General features: G+C 40.0%; 1 protein-coding gene across 1 annotated transcript in view; it reads right to left on the bottom strand.

Moving 5' to 3' along the window:
- The window catches only part of TRAPPC10 (trafficking protein particle complex subunit 10), a 43158-nt gene extending 27825 nt beyond the window's left edge, over positions 1-15333 (bottom strand). Inside the window, exons 1-6 of the mRNA XM_085209295.1 lie at positions 14968-15333; positions 5503-5584; positions 4714-4849; positions 3067-3263; positions 1238-1433; positions 38-149 (exon numbers count right to left, since the gene is read on the bottom strand). Of these exons, the coding sequence (XP_085065421.1) occupies positions 38-149; positions 1238-1433; positions 3067-3263; positions 4714-4849; positions 5503-5584; positions 14968-15058 (814 nt within the window). The 5' untranslated portion in view covers positions 15059-15333. The remainder of the gene's footprint in view (positions 1-37; positions 150-1237; positions 1434-3066; positions 3264-4713; positions 4850-5502; positions 5585-14967) is intronic.
- Positions 15334-15436: the final 103 nt, after the last annotated feature.

The raw sequence follows: 15436 nt of genomic DNA, 5'->3' as shown, positions 1-15436 counted from the left end.
TGACTAAGGATAATTTTTACCATTTTAAGACACTTACCACCAGCCCCAAAGTTCACAACGTACTGAGAAAACAAGGCATCCAGTTCATCATACTGCACTAGTGCATCTTCAAACTGCTGCAGCATCTCAAAGACGAAGGCCAGTTCTTCCTTTTGACACACAAACAAGACAATGAGCACATTATGGATACTAGTCATGTTTGGTATTATAAGCTGCCTCCACCTGCACACAGAGCTCCAGGAAGCTCCAACACGTTTCTTCTGCTGGTAATCACATACAAAAGAAAAATCACTGTAGTAGATGCATCCTTTCCTCCTAACACAATGAAGCTAACAATAAAACTACAAACATACAGCTATGCCAGTTCATCCTACTGTGCATCCAGATTCTGATTCACTACAAGCAACTGTTCATGCATCTACTGAAAGTTCAAGTTTCAAAGAAAATCTACTACACAGTCATCTCCCATAACATTAATAATGTCTCTTGTGTTTACATAACAGTAATAATGTCTCTAATTACAAGAGAAAAACACTATTGCAGTATCAACAAAGGTTCTGCAGTACGCAGAGAAGAGACAAAAAATTAAAGGTAAAAAGAGTGGGAGAAGTAGATATATCAAATAAAGTGGTAGCAGACAAACTCAGACAAGACATGAGGATGATGTGAAATTGGTGTAAGAAAGGGAATCATACAGTGACTAGAAAACTAAAAAGAATCAAAACTTTAGTTCTATTGAATAAGATTTTCTTATTTTTCTCTATATCACTAAAGCAGACATACTTAGAAATACAAAAAAGCAGAATTCAAGGGCATTCTCTATTTAGCCTTATTCAAAACAGACACTTCACACATACTGTTAATAATTTAAGCAAATAAAGCATAGTGATATTTGCATTAAATGCCAATTACAAGTTTGAATGTCTTTGTACAACCATATTAATAAGACATTTATCCAAAATTCACAATATTTTCTAGATGGATTTTGTGTTTGTTACAGCTGAGATTCATAACACTTTGTTTGCAATAGGCTTGCACGCACAACCTCTTTAGGCTTGCCAATATGAAAATGTTGCTCTTATATCAGTCTTCATCTCCCCTATCCTCTCCTACCTCAAAGAACAAATAGAGCATTAAAAACACCAGAAAGAATAGCCATTATTAGAACTAAAACTCAAAGCACATTTTTTATATTAAAAAAAAAAAAGAAGAAGAAAGAAGAAGGAGAAAGACTTACCTGGACCATGAAATACTCGCAGAAGCTCCATCTTGGTTCAGTTCTTTTTTCTCTCAAAGTTCTCATATCATCTTCAAACTTGCCTAAGTTCTTGGTAAAAGACATGAGAAGCAATGTCCTGAGTTTGGTCAGGAAGGCATTCCAAGATTCCTGAGAACGGGAAGAGTCTTTCAAAGGGTCTGAAAGTACCACACATCTGCAAAAAGATTGATAAGTTATTTTGGAGGAGGTACAAAATAAAAATTTTACATATAAACGCACAGCTGTAATACAGTGCGCATCCGACAGGTTCACAGTCAATAAAACTATCTTTTAATTCAACACTCAAAAAAAAAATTTGGGGGGAGAGAAGGAAAGAGGGCAGAGTGGTTTTTTTTGTTTTTTTTTTTGTTTGTTTGTTTGTTTCTTAAACTTTCCCATGTATGTTTAAGGCTGTTATATAGTTTACAGAAAAGACTTAAGAGATTTTTTACAAAACAATTACTATTTGAAGCCTTTAGTTTTTTTTGTTTACTTTTTTAATAAAAATCAAATAATGGATATACATGATTCCAACTACTTAATACAAGAGTAATAATGTTGTAGCAAACGAAGGAAAAAAGCCTGCCTAGAAATACAATCAGCAGAACAATTATAGCTATTGCTGGCAAATATTACGCAGAGCAGAAATGAAGACAAGTTAGAACAAAAAAGTATGTTCTTGCAGGAGATGTCAATTTGTTTTTACAAACTTCACGTGCTAGAACTTTCACTGGTTTTTTTTTTGGGGGGGGGGGGAATGTTGCTGTTTTGTTGTTGTTTTTTTAATAAGTACTTAGCAGATCACAGTAATTCACAAGTAAGTCTTACTGAGAGCATTTATTTCTTCAGTTTTTATACCATAATCTAACAAGAATCAAAAAAGTACAGACATCTTCACAGACAGAAAAACCTCTTATTTAAACTGAACATCATTTCTTATTAGAAAAGTAATGTTTTCTGCTTGTTTTAATCAGTTTGCCATGAGATAATAAAAGCAAAATGATTCAGACTTGTCCAGACTATTTATAATAGTCCTGTAATATAGCAAACACGAAGTGGGTACAAATAAATTGCTGTCAATGTCATAACATGCTGACCTGTCAGTTGGTCACTGGCAGATCACACTAAGGTACAATGAGTACTGTCATCTATCCCTTTGAACTATCACCCATCCCTAGGGAGAAAATCTCCTATTTAAAGTTAACTCTTGAGATTCAAACAAAATGAAAATATATTATATATTCCATGCAATGATGCAGAATAAGGAAGAAGATATTTGTTAGTTTCAAATAAAGATTTGCATATTTTGTTGTCTTTAATGAAGGCAAAAACAGTTTCAAAACTTTTTTCATCATTGTTTTCCTTAGAATAACTTCAGTTTCTTCACCTGTTTTTACATCAATTATTTCATACTGGAAAGGTGATTTATTAAGTGAAAAGTAGAGTTCAATGGTAAAAAGTTAACGATGTCAGCTTCATTGTTCCCTCACACCACACTACCATTACCTATAGTTCTGATATAACATTTCTGCACCTAAACTCTGAAAACTGATATAAGCATGGAATTTTCCCCTTCAATCAAGATAAGTCACGAGATTTCAGTGTAGTTGAAATATTCTTGAAACATTTCACAGACACCACTAATCCATGAGGAATTGAAAATAAACTCCTCCTTTTATAGCTTTGGATGCTGGACATCAGAGAAGATCCTATAAAAAGCAAGGAATCTGTTACATAGAAAAGTTAAGGTTTCAAGTCAGCACACACTAGTCAAAGGTTTTAAATTTTGCAAATAAAAGATTCCTTACCTGTCACTTTGTTTGTTACAGAAGTCATTTCTTATTTTATCTACTATAGAGGTTCGGGGAAGGATATTTGTTTTGTTCTTTTTCTTGGCATCACTCTCAACAACCACAATTAGCCAGTCCACTGAGCTGTGAGCCTTGAGAACATTCTGCCACTTGGTGATGTCATCCTTGACTGTGGTTTTGTACACTTCTGTGTCCTGAGGTGAGAAGTGGTGAATCACTAAAGCAAACAGTCGGTCTAAACAATTTTAAAAGGCAACTTCTGTACTTTTGTTCCAACAGAAGAGAAATATAAAGGCTTATCAAACAGAATTAGTGACAATAAATTTACTTATTGGGAGAAACCAAATGAGCCGAAGTATGGTAAGGTTTTTGATCTTTGAATTTCATTTATTTCTAGTAATTGATTAAGAGTACTTGGCATAATTCTTGGCAACCTTGTATAATCATTGTACCAATTAGTTTTTGGTACAATCCTTTAGATTATTTTCTTAAATTTTACAACATGAGTATGTTTGACATCAAAATGCTAAACTGTTATATTGTTGCATAATAACAGAAGATTTGTACCTTCTAACACAGCTCAGATATTAAAATGCTTACAAGCTGGAGGGAAAGAGAGGCGAGGTTTTTCGTTTTAAAAAAACAAAACCACTGAAGGTTATTCAGCATTTTTTCGGTTGTTTCCAAACAGATTAATTCAGATAACTCTTAAACCTGTTAGGAATGCTTTTGGTCACAAATCAGAAGTTACCTCTGTCATTCAACTGGTCTCTATTACAAATTAGTTATGCAATCTCTAAGCAGTGAACTTCATTTAAATAGAATTAAGACCTTCCAAATATTATCCAGTTGTGGTGGTTTCACAGCCCGCTCATCCACAGGCCGCTCCTGGGCTGCAGGGAGCTTCTGCTTTGTGCCTGGAGCACCTCCTGCCCTCGTTCTGTACTGACCTTGATGCCTGCAGGGCTGGGCTGCTGCTCTCACAATTCTCATTCCTCACTCCCAGTTGATGTTGTGCAGCAGTTCTTCCCTTCCTTAAAACTACTCTCCCAGATCCCACCCAGTGAAAAGCTCACAGCTCAGCTCTGCCCATGGTCCCTTTCAGAGCAGCTGGAGCTAACTTTGCTCTGACACGGGGCAGCTGCTGGGCTCTCTGCAAACAGATCATCCCTGCAGCCCTCTGCTACCAAAACTTTTCTATCTGAACCCAATACACCAGTTTAGACCACAGCTGCATACTAACAACTGACATATGCAGAAGATAAAGTAAAATACACATTCTTTTTAAGATTTAACCTTATGAAAAGATCATAACCAAAATAATCTGGCCACATTTCTGTATCATGTAGCAAGTGTGCTGTGCTACTGCAATAACGCTGTTAGACTTTGGGTTTTTTTTAATGACAAAATGCTGAATAAAGGCTATTCAAAAGTCTTCTTCTTAGTGTCAAGCAACATTATAGATACCACTTATAACAGAAGTGTACTTAAGTTGACAAGTTTCTGATATACTAGGTATGTACCTTTACACATTGCAAACTTAATTGTTCAAGCAAACACAAAAAGCAAGTTTAAAAAAAAAAAAAAAAAAAGACAGGGCAAGTTTAAAGTCAAAAAATGTAATTTTGTTTTTCTAATACTTACACAACATTCTGTCCAGTAAATATGAAGAAAAGGAAAAGTCAGAAGAGCCTTATTCCCCTCTTTGGGTAGTAGCTCCTCTTTAAACTGAACAAAGTTTGATTCTAGATGAATCATCTTTGGAGCACGGCCATAAGACCTGAAAAATTCAAAACCTGAAATTAGCAACTGAGATATATGTAGTAGAACCCAAAAATGAAAATGGATTTTGTTGAATAAACTGAAAAGCTCTGGGCACTGGAAACTCAAAAACTATGCTTATAGTAGTTTACATAAAGTCAGCTAAAATATAGTATCACTTGAAGTGTTATTATAGATGCTCCTTTTTACAAGAACAGCAGCTAGAAGCTTTTCAGCTTTCATTAAAAGATTTTCTATACCTCCGAGACCTCTAAAAGTAGAAAATTCTAAATACGAAAATTCCCAAAATATTTTTCTTCACCAAAATACAGTGGGCCATACCAAGGATTCTACAGGAAGTTTCATCTAAAGTTCTACCCATATTTTCATGAAAAAGAGCAGCAAACCCGTTTCAAAACACCCAAAGCGCATCAAGGCACGTACCAAAAACACCAATAACAACAAAAAGAAACATAGCACTACTACTATTTTCCTTCAGGTAAAGTTCAACACAGCTGGGGTGCAGAAGAAAGCATTCTGAACATTTACCTTGACTAATTAAGGCAGGTGCCTGACTCACTTTATGGTAAAAGCTTCCCACAGCACAGTGGCACACTTTCCCATGTCTAGTAACATACTGAAATAGCACTACAGAACCAAATGCAAATTTACCTCCTCCATTCCATGGGTTCTCTTGGAAGCTGCTGAGAAAGCGTAGGATATAGGGAAGTAAATAAATTCTGATCTCCAGCACCTAAACATGAAATAAAATAATTTATCACCATGTGCAAATTACAAAAAAAAAAAAAAACAAACAAACAAAAAACAAACACATTAATAAACTATGCCTCAATTTGCTTCAATATAAAAGTTGTATTTTTATTTGCTTTGGACACTTGAGTCCAACATAACCTAGTAGAACACCTCAACAAGGCACATAATACATATGCTATTATAACTTGCTGACTGAGTAATCAACCATGCTAGACAAGCTACAGTGCCTCAATAGTCCATCACAATTAAAGAGAAAATACTGCATGTCACCATGTCACTTCTGGCAAATAAACACATCCAATGAGAAAAGGAGTGAGGCTATAAATATAAATTTCATAGCATTTGATCAGAGTTCTAATACCTATTATGCCACGTGTGCATTCTGATGTTAGGAAAATGAGCTGGCCCATACTAGCTGTGATATCATTTATGCTGTCTCTCATGTGTATGCTGCCCTGAAGTTATCTCAGCTATTGCTCTCTTCTTTGTGGCTTCTCTTCTCTTCTGCTTCTTACGGCTTTATCTTTGAATTGCTGCACTCCCCTTTTTCTGAGACTGCAATTTTTTATTTATTTTTTTTTTTAAATCCTTTTTCCTTCCTCCAGAAGCTCTACATTCTCACTCTCCTTCCCCCACACCTTTCTCAGGGTCTCTGGAGCTGAAGAGTTATGTTTTCCAATTACCATGTTAAACAAGCATACAGCAAGTAGGCTATTTCCTGGCAGTTTTCCACTTGTCTTTGTAATCTTTACAATCACATGCTGTTGTACAGCCCAACCTGAACAAAGGATCTTTCTGTGGAACAGAAGAGCTAGGGCTGGAGAAGAACCTGACATCCTCTCTTTTCCCTTCCATTGTGCACAGAACAAGAAACTGCTCCTAATAGGAGCTTACCAAACTTTAATTACAAAAATAGAATCACAGAATGGCATGGGTTGGAAGGGACCCCAAGGATCATCAGGTTCCAAGCCCCCTGCCACATGCAAGGCCACCAACCTCCCCATTTAATAGTAGATCAGGCTGCCCAGGGCCCCATCCAACCTGGCCTTGAACACCTCCAGGGACGGGGCATCCACAGCCTCTCTGGGCAGCCTGTGCCAGCACCTCACCACTCTCTGAGTAAAGAGCTTCCCCCTGACATTCAACATAAACCTTCCCTCTTTGAGCTTAAAACCATTCCCCCTTGTCCTATCACTGTCTACCCTTGTAAAAAGTTGATTCCCCTTCTTTTTAATACCCTTTTAAATGCTAGAAGGCTGCAATGAGGTCACCCCGCAGCCTTCTTTTCTCCAGGCTGAACACGCCCAGCTCCCTCAGCCTGTCTTTGTAGGGGAGGTGCTCCAGCCCTCTGATCATCTTAGTGGCCCTTCTCTGGTTGGGAATTCTTTTACAGCCCACCCATTTTTTCCTAATTTTCCTCTAATATATCACTTTGACCATCAGCCACTAGCATAATGCAATCATCAGATACTAAACAAACAAGTTTGATTAAACACCAGAACAAGCAAACTCAGGTGCTCTGACATCTGACCAAAACAGCTGTTGTTCAGTCCTAAAATTGCTTAAAAATAAACCAACAGTCACTATGATTACTGCTTTAGCCTGAAGTCTCCAGAAAGTTACTGAACAAGCACTTCACTCGACTCTGCACTACCTTCTGCTCTGTTTGAATTAAGTGCAGCACACGAAATCTTTAATTTAATAGTATAAACAAATTCTGAAATGAATATTGAAACAAGCGTTGGCTATACTGCTTAATGCTATCTCATACCAAGTTACAACATCTCCATAAGATGGGCCATAAAAAACTCTTTATTGATTTGCAACTCATTACTGCCCATAGAAAGTGAAATACGGCTCAGTGATTTAGCAACAGCATGCTGACCACATCAAAGAGATAGCCTGGGAAACTTGGAGCCTGACACAAAGAAAGGAGAATTACAGATTCTGTTTCTGGAGCACAGCAAAGTGCTTTTCCTGTACTGCACCTAAAAATCCAATTTGCACCCCAGAATGTTTGAGAATTCAACATCTTGAGTAAAAAGATACTAAATGTAATACGGATGTACGCGCCCTCCTGTCACAGACAACCACACCACACTGTCAGTTGAAGAAAGACCACGTTAGTTTTAAAACTCATTTGTTGTAATTAGCTTTCTCTCCTGCATTAGATTTGAGGGCACATAAAATACACCAAAGAACGTATCTGATCCATGCAAGGCTATCCTCAATGATCAGAGGAAAAAAGGAAAACAGACCTCCAGTGCAAACTACATCACCTTATCTTTTGAACACGGACCAAACACAGTCACCGAGTACTACAAACACCCAAAGGATTGCAGCATTTCAGGTTCTGCTCAACTAGACCCTATATCTACTGTCATCAGCAAGTTTGAGCCATTTCATCAAACACTGAATATGAAGTTATCAGCAGGCTGCACTAGCGTAAATCTGACACAGGACAAACATCAAATGAGTTGTGGATGCTCCCACCCTGGAAGCACTCAAGGCCAGGCTGGATGGGGCTTTGAGCAGCTGATCTAGAGGGAGGTATCCCTGCCTATTGCAGGAGGTTGGAACCAGATGATCTTAAAGGTCCCTTCCAACCCAAACCATTCTATGGTTCTATGAGTTGGTAGTACAACCTAGAAAGGACTATAAGGCTGGCAAGATGCAGGTCAATTTGTGAACTGCCTGCTACTGGAGTGCTGGAGAGGAAGCGGAGAACATCACAATAAGCAGACAGTAAGAGCATCACCTTCTTAAATAACAGAACAAAAATTCCTGGAAGATCAGGATTGTTTGGGAGAGCTGTTGCAAAAGATTCCCAAGACTCAAGAGATGTGAAATACTGCAAAAGTATCACACTGCTCTGTATGCGTCCCCGAAGCATTAGTAGTTGCTGCATGCATGATCTACTTCCTAAAATATTTTTCAAAAAAGACAAAAAATGAACAAACAAAAAAAACCCCACACATGGATTTTGCCTTGCATCTAACTAAATTTTGAATGAAACATTTCCAAGAATACAAGTACCCCTGGAACTCCAATTTAAAACAAACTTCAAAGTCTGGAGGGAAAGAAAGGGGAAGGGAGGAATAAAAGGGATATAAAAAAGTCTGAGAATGGCTTTAAATGTGTTATCTTCTTAAACAAAGACAGACACATAGCAAAACAAATACAATGTGGATGGATGCCTAAGCAACTATTTTATTGTAGCAAACTCATCTTGGTGGAAGGGCCTCAACACTAAGCTTTCACTCCAACAACTGTCACTAGTAGAGCCAAAGTGACCAGACACAGCTTAAAAAGAGAAAGATGGATGTGTGTAAAAGGGAAACAAAAATAATTCTGGAATCCTACTACAACTAAAACTCAACAACCTTTTAAAGAAGGACTTTCTTCTTCTAAAGAGTTGACAGAATTAAACAAGACCTAAATATCCCGATAAAGATCACAACTAGGAAATAACATCCCTTATCACTTAAAACAACCAGAAGAATACATCTTTAGTTCTACTATATTCCTTAAACATATCTAATAAATATATTCATAAATTAAAAAAAATCAAAATAGATTTAAATGATTTACATAGTTTTACCACAAGCCCAGATCAAACACTGAGCCAAAAAATCATTTTAACGTATGCTTTCGATGACTGACAACCACTTGACATCCACCAAATTGACATCCAAAGCATTCAGATGGCCAAGTCAAGCAAAAGAGAAGCAAAACTTACTGAAATGAATGCTGATTGTGAACCTGGCTGTGAACCTCATTGCATAACTGAGTAAAGAATGTATCAATCTGTGGTTCAGGGATAGGCTATATCTATCTATCTATCTATCTATACATATATTCTATAACCATAAACCTAATCCTGTGGAAAAATTTCAAGGGTGACATTAGCCAAAAACTGAAAGGAACAACCAATGCCAAAATACCCTTTGTTTAGGTGACAAGGTGACAACATAATGCTAAGGTGACTGAGCACTCCAGAAACTACTACTCCAGATGTCCACATGAAGCTACTCACTGAAATTTTATGCTATTGGTTCCAAGTTTTTCATTTCTCCATTCCTTCTTGTTTTACTCCCTGGTACTTTGGTACAACAAGTCCAGGACTTCCAAGAGGAACAAGTACTCTGTGACAAGCTGGCTGATGCACAAGAGCCATAACAACATTTTGAAACCTATCCCAAGCCCACCAAAATCCTCAATAATCTTTTTTTTCCCCCCCAACACATCCCAAAGTTTCTAGATGCTTGTCAGTGAACTATCTGAACATTCCCAAATCAATATTTCCTTCTGAATGAAATCATTCCGATCCATTAACTACACAGGCAGTGTTATGAAAATAAAAACAAAAACACACACACACCTCTGACATCAGATGACTAAAGCAGACAAATATTTTTCTTTGACATCAGTGAAAAACTCTGTCACGTGAGACAAAAGGCTCTAAGAACTATTGAAAAAGCACAGTGCCAGGACTACATTTTAGTGGGTTTGTTGAGCATTTATTCTCAAATACTGTTCAACACTAATCTTTCTGATCTCATTTATTATTAAATTGGTTTAAAGTCCTGCTGTGGTATTTCTTTTTTTTTTTTTTTTTTTTTTTTTTTTCCAGAATTCACTAGCATATGTTATAAGTTATATATGTTATAAGCATATCTATCTAAAGTCTTGGAAGGTTCTGTTTGCTGTTTGTTTGGGGGTTTTGTTGTTTTGCTTTTGTTTTTAAAAAGGTCCTCCTGCTCCCCAACCTGGATTCATTTCCCAAAGAGGGCTGAAAGCTAAAATATAAGATATCCTAATTGCTATATAAAAACTGTACCTAATTCACTTGTAACCTGTAGAAGAAATTTCTGGTAGTAAGTTTTTCCATCTTAGTGCTGCACCACTATGTTTATAAGATAGGAGTTAACACTAACAAGAATATGCTGCCTCCTCTCATGATAGAGGTAATTAGACATAAGTACAGAATAAAATCAGATCACCTCCTCAATGGTAACAACTTACAGTGCAGACAGGAGGCCTGTTTACAAACAGAACACGCTTCTGCAGGATGTAGTTGTTTAAAGGGTCTCACTAGCACCAAATCACTGATCAATTAGGCTACATGCCACTTTTTGTTTGGCACATTTTTAAGACCTCTACCCACTAGTGATGCAAGATCATCTGAATCAAGCTCTTTCAATCCCACGATACTATCCTTAACTAACTCTTTCTTACTCTAAAAAGATTTTAAATTCTTCGCTTCCATTAGTCCTTTCTATTTTTGCTATTCTTGTAGGTATTTGCAGACACTTTCCATTCTCAGGCCTACGATGATCTTGCTCTTGCTGTATCGCAACACATTCAGATGAAAGTGATGCAACCTATTCTCCCCAAAGAGATAGAAAGTTCTTCCTACTAAAAGCAGTGAGCGCGAGAACGAATTATACACATTATATATATATAAACAGACACTACACACTGATAAGGAGCATTCAACAGCTGCTTGACAATAATTGCAAAAGAAGAGCATGGCAGAAAAGCTCTGAGAAAATTATTACATTACTTCATTCACCAAGATGGTCTACAGCCTTCAACTTGCTCTTTGTGTGGATGACAGAAAGTAACTGAAGTGTAAACCAGCTACATAAGGACAAGTTCTTTAATCAGAACACTTGGTTGGCACCTACTTGAATGAACATCACATTACTATTCAAAAGACTTTCTCAAATTAAATTTAAAATACGACCCAGGAAACGCAAGCAGCGTTGCTCAGGTTTGCTAAGAAAGCAATCTACTTTGCTTAAAGATTATGCCAAGTCAGCATTGCAAGGAAGATACCAAAGTCCAAGATGTCTGAGGTTCAACCTGCCTCTTCGAACAAAAAACAATTAACAACACTAAAAATAGTATTTCTACAGCAGTGCAAGAAAGCTAGAGGCTGACTGGTGAGAGCTTGCAATGTAATGTATTGCAGTGAGAATATCCACAGCTGGATATGTGAACGTCTCCACAGAGTTTAAGACTGACAGTACAAAAATGTGCTTCAAACTGTTCTGGAAAGGAGTCATCACAGCACTCAGGCCTAACTGAGGAGAATGACTTCATACTACATTGGATGCTGCCATTTTGAAAAAAGGTGGAAAAACAACAGAGGAACAGCACCTGTCTGTGCATATACTACCTTTTCCATTCTTACATAATATGGTTGTCTGCTTGCCTGCAGAAACTCTCTTCAGATTTGTTAGTTATATGAAAAGAGTAGTGTTAAAAACTGCATTTGCTACAGGCACCAATTATACAAGCCACATAGGAGCTGCCATTTTTACACTGTAGGACAAAGCATACATACACACAGTGCTACATTCAGGATTGTATCGATTTGGCAAAGGATTACTTGCACAACAGAGACAAACTCACAGTTTTGAAAGCACAACTCTACCAGTTCTTTTCTCCACAGAAGCATTCCTTTGAAAATATGCTCAAATTTATTTCAAATAGGTAAAAACACTTATTTGCAAAATATCACTATATGTACAGTATCGCGAAAACAAGTTTCATACCAAAAGAACCAAACTTTTCTCTTCAGTTCTCAATTACCAAAAATAAACTCTGAAAGTCAACAGGAGCATTTCATGATACAAATGTTTATTTGACAGATTAATCTAAATCCTGTAGCAAAGGGAAATAAATACTTAGGTTCTGAGACACAACCTCACTTATCTTCACATAGACAAAAGCTAGTCACAGAATCACTGAATCAAAGGGGTCAGAATGGACCTCTGGAGACCATCAAGTCCAACCCTCTGCTAAAGTAGGCTCCCTACAGTAGGCCACATGGGACAGCATCCAGGAAGATCTTTAATAGTCTCCAGAGAAGGAGACTCCACCACCTGTCCTTGCATCTCCTTGCAGTTCTGTTCCCCCTCACAGGCACCTGCTGGGCAGGACATTTATCCCAGACAGCTTTAACTGCCTGAAACCAGGACAAGAAAACAGAAGATAAGCTGTAGTAATTGAATGCCTTCGAATATTGTAGTATTGAATGTACTTTCCAACAAACCAATACAAAGCCAGCAACTATCTTCCTAAAATACCAAGCCTCGTCTGCTCATGGATGATCAGAAATGCTTTCCCTCACCAAAGCCATTTTTGTTGAACACATTTATTTGAGGTTCCATCATCTCCAAGTCCATTCCTCTGGACAGAGAGGAAAGGAAACAAAAGCTGCTAAAACAAAATGTGTTCCCACCACTAAAAACAAATGTTTGTTTAAAAATGACAGCAAATCTCCCTTACAACCTTCACCAGAGACGTCATCTCTGAGCGCTTTTGCTCAGTTACCTTTATTTTTTGAATTCAGTTTTGTCGGATCAATCAATTCCAATTCACATCAGAAAAGGTTTACCGCCTTACTGCTGTCATGGTTGCTCACAGCTCCTGTAGTCCAGCAGCAAGGCACACAGATGATGCATAATGTTTACCTTGTATCTCATTTGTAGATATGCGCCATCATACTGTATAGTGATGACTCTAAAACACTTTGCAAACACAAAATACTCTCGCTATATAAAATAATTATTTTTAAAATCAGATACCTGGGCTTGATTGAAACCTGATGAAATTTAGCATTTGGAAATTTGAAAGTTCCCTTGCACAAGAAGGCCAGACAGCCTGAGATAAAGCTGCACGTACTTCAACAAACTGAAAGGTATTTTACATACTCCAATCATATAGGAACAGTAAGGACTGATATGCATCCCACCTTCTCTCCCTCATACGTGCACACTCCAATTCTGGATACAACGCAAAACCAGCAAACCTAAAGAACACTCCACCTCAGCTTGAACAGTACAGTGACACCAGTAGGGATCACAGAACCATATGGGTTGGAAGGGACCTCTAGAGATAGACTACAACAGCCCTGCAGAATCCCTACAGTAGATTGCACAGTCAATGATATCCTTCATGTGTTTCTCGTATGTTCATTTTTCTGTCTTTAGACCTGAAATGGATTTCAAAGGTGTCTGAAGTTGGTGAGGATAGAATATTCAGTAAAGATATCACTGACTTCTATTTAGGAGCGACATCCAAAGTCAAGTAAAAAGTTTAAGAAAAAGAAAAGCACAGTTATAAAAGAGTCTGGAGAAAATTATGTATGTATTTACACACAATTCTGTAATTGTATGGTTAGGAGTTTACACTTGGTTATCAATATGTCTAAGACATAAATCATTAGTCAGGAAATACAATAGAGCTGACTCTGTACTAAGACAACACACAAACGTGGAACAGTTTTTATTCTGCAAGCACATAAAGTATTACCATGGCTTTACTGATAAAGTGCAAATAGTCATATGAGGAGTGGCTGAGGCCCCTCGCTGTGCTCAGCCCAGTGCAGAGGAGCTGAGGGGAGGCCTGATGGCGGCTGCAGCTCCTCACAGGGAGCGGAGGGGCAGCGCTGAGCTCTGCTCTGTGTGACAGCGACAGGGCCCGAGGGAACGGCATGGAGCTGTGTCAGGGGAGGGGCAGCTGGGGGTCAGGGAAAGGGGCTGCACCGGAGGGTGGTGGGCATGGAACGGGCTGCCCAGGGCTATGGGCACGGCCACCAGTACTGGAGTTCTGGGTAGCGTCTGCGCAGTGCTCTCAGACATTAGGGTTTGGATTTTGAGTGGCACCATGCGGAACCTGGAGTTGGACTTGATGGTCTTTACAGGTCCCTTCCAACTCAGGATATTCTGTGACTCCAATTCTGTTATTTCTCATATCACAGATGAACCTCCTTTTAAAGCACACAGAATTCTGTGGCTGACCCCATCCATCAGCAGCACTACGGCTGTGCTTCAGGTGTTTAAGTGAACTCCGCTTGCCACCCTCTACACCTGCAGGACCACAGGAGCTCGTTTTCCACCAGGGCCGGCGTCCACACATCATGCTTTACACCTGAGGGAACTAATCCACCACTGGAACCACAGGACACAGCTCGTTAAACACGCTATCTGCCTTTCAGAGACGGAGCTAAAGCACAACAGCTAAGGATTAAATTATAACGTCAGCGGAACCCACCAGCAGCGACCCTTCCTCACCACAGAGGCACGCCTTCCTCCTCGCCCTCAGCAGCACTACACCGACCAGAAGTTCGGGGCGTAAGTTTCATCGCCACGTTTGCACCCCGAGCACCTGCAACCCCTTCGAGCCACGTTCCTTATTCACCACCGCCCCACAACACACCCGAGGAACGCAGGGCCGCGACGAGGGCGGCAGGGCGGCCACCGACCCGCTCCCCAGTGCCGTTTTCCGCACACAAAGCTGCGGGGTGTCACCGCCGCCGCCCCTCAGCCCTCCCCGCCCGGCAGGACTCACAGGTGACGATGGGCTTGTTCTCCATGGTGTAAATCACCGGCGGCTTCTCCCCGCCCTCCTCCTCGCCGGCCGCCGCCGCGGCGGGGTCCATGAGCGGGCGGGGTCCTCAGCCCCGGCTCCCCCGCCCGCCCGGCGCCATGGAAACGCCGCCGCCGGGGGGGCTGCCACGGCCCGCGCCTCCGCCGGGCCTTCTCGCGGCCCCCACTCCTCTTCCCCGCCGCGCCGCTCCGTTCCGGAGGGGAAGGCGTGCTGGCTCATCCGCTTCCTGGATCACCGGCGGAGCATTACCGCTTCCGGGGAGCGCCGCGAACGGCTGGCGAGGGGCGACGCCGTCCAGGCCGGGCGCGGCTACCTACAGGCGGAGGGAAAGGGGGAGCGGGGCCGGGCAGCGGAGGGCCGAAGAGCGGTGCGCCTGCGCGGGGCGGGCCGGGCGCTGAGGGGAGCCAGGTCGGGGCTGGGTGCTGCGCGG

This window comes from Meleagris gallopavo, chromosome 1 (assembly GCF_905368555.1).
Source record: "Meleagris gallopavo chromosome 1, MGAL_WU_HG_1.1, whole genome shotgun sequence".
NCBI lineage: Eukaryota > Metazoa > Chordata > Aves > Galliformes > Phasianidae > Meleagris > Meleagris gallopavo.
This window is presented reverse-complemented; position numbering and strand designations above follow the sequence as displayed.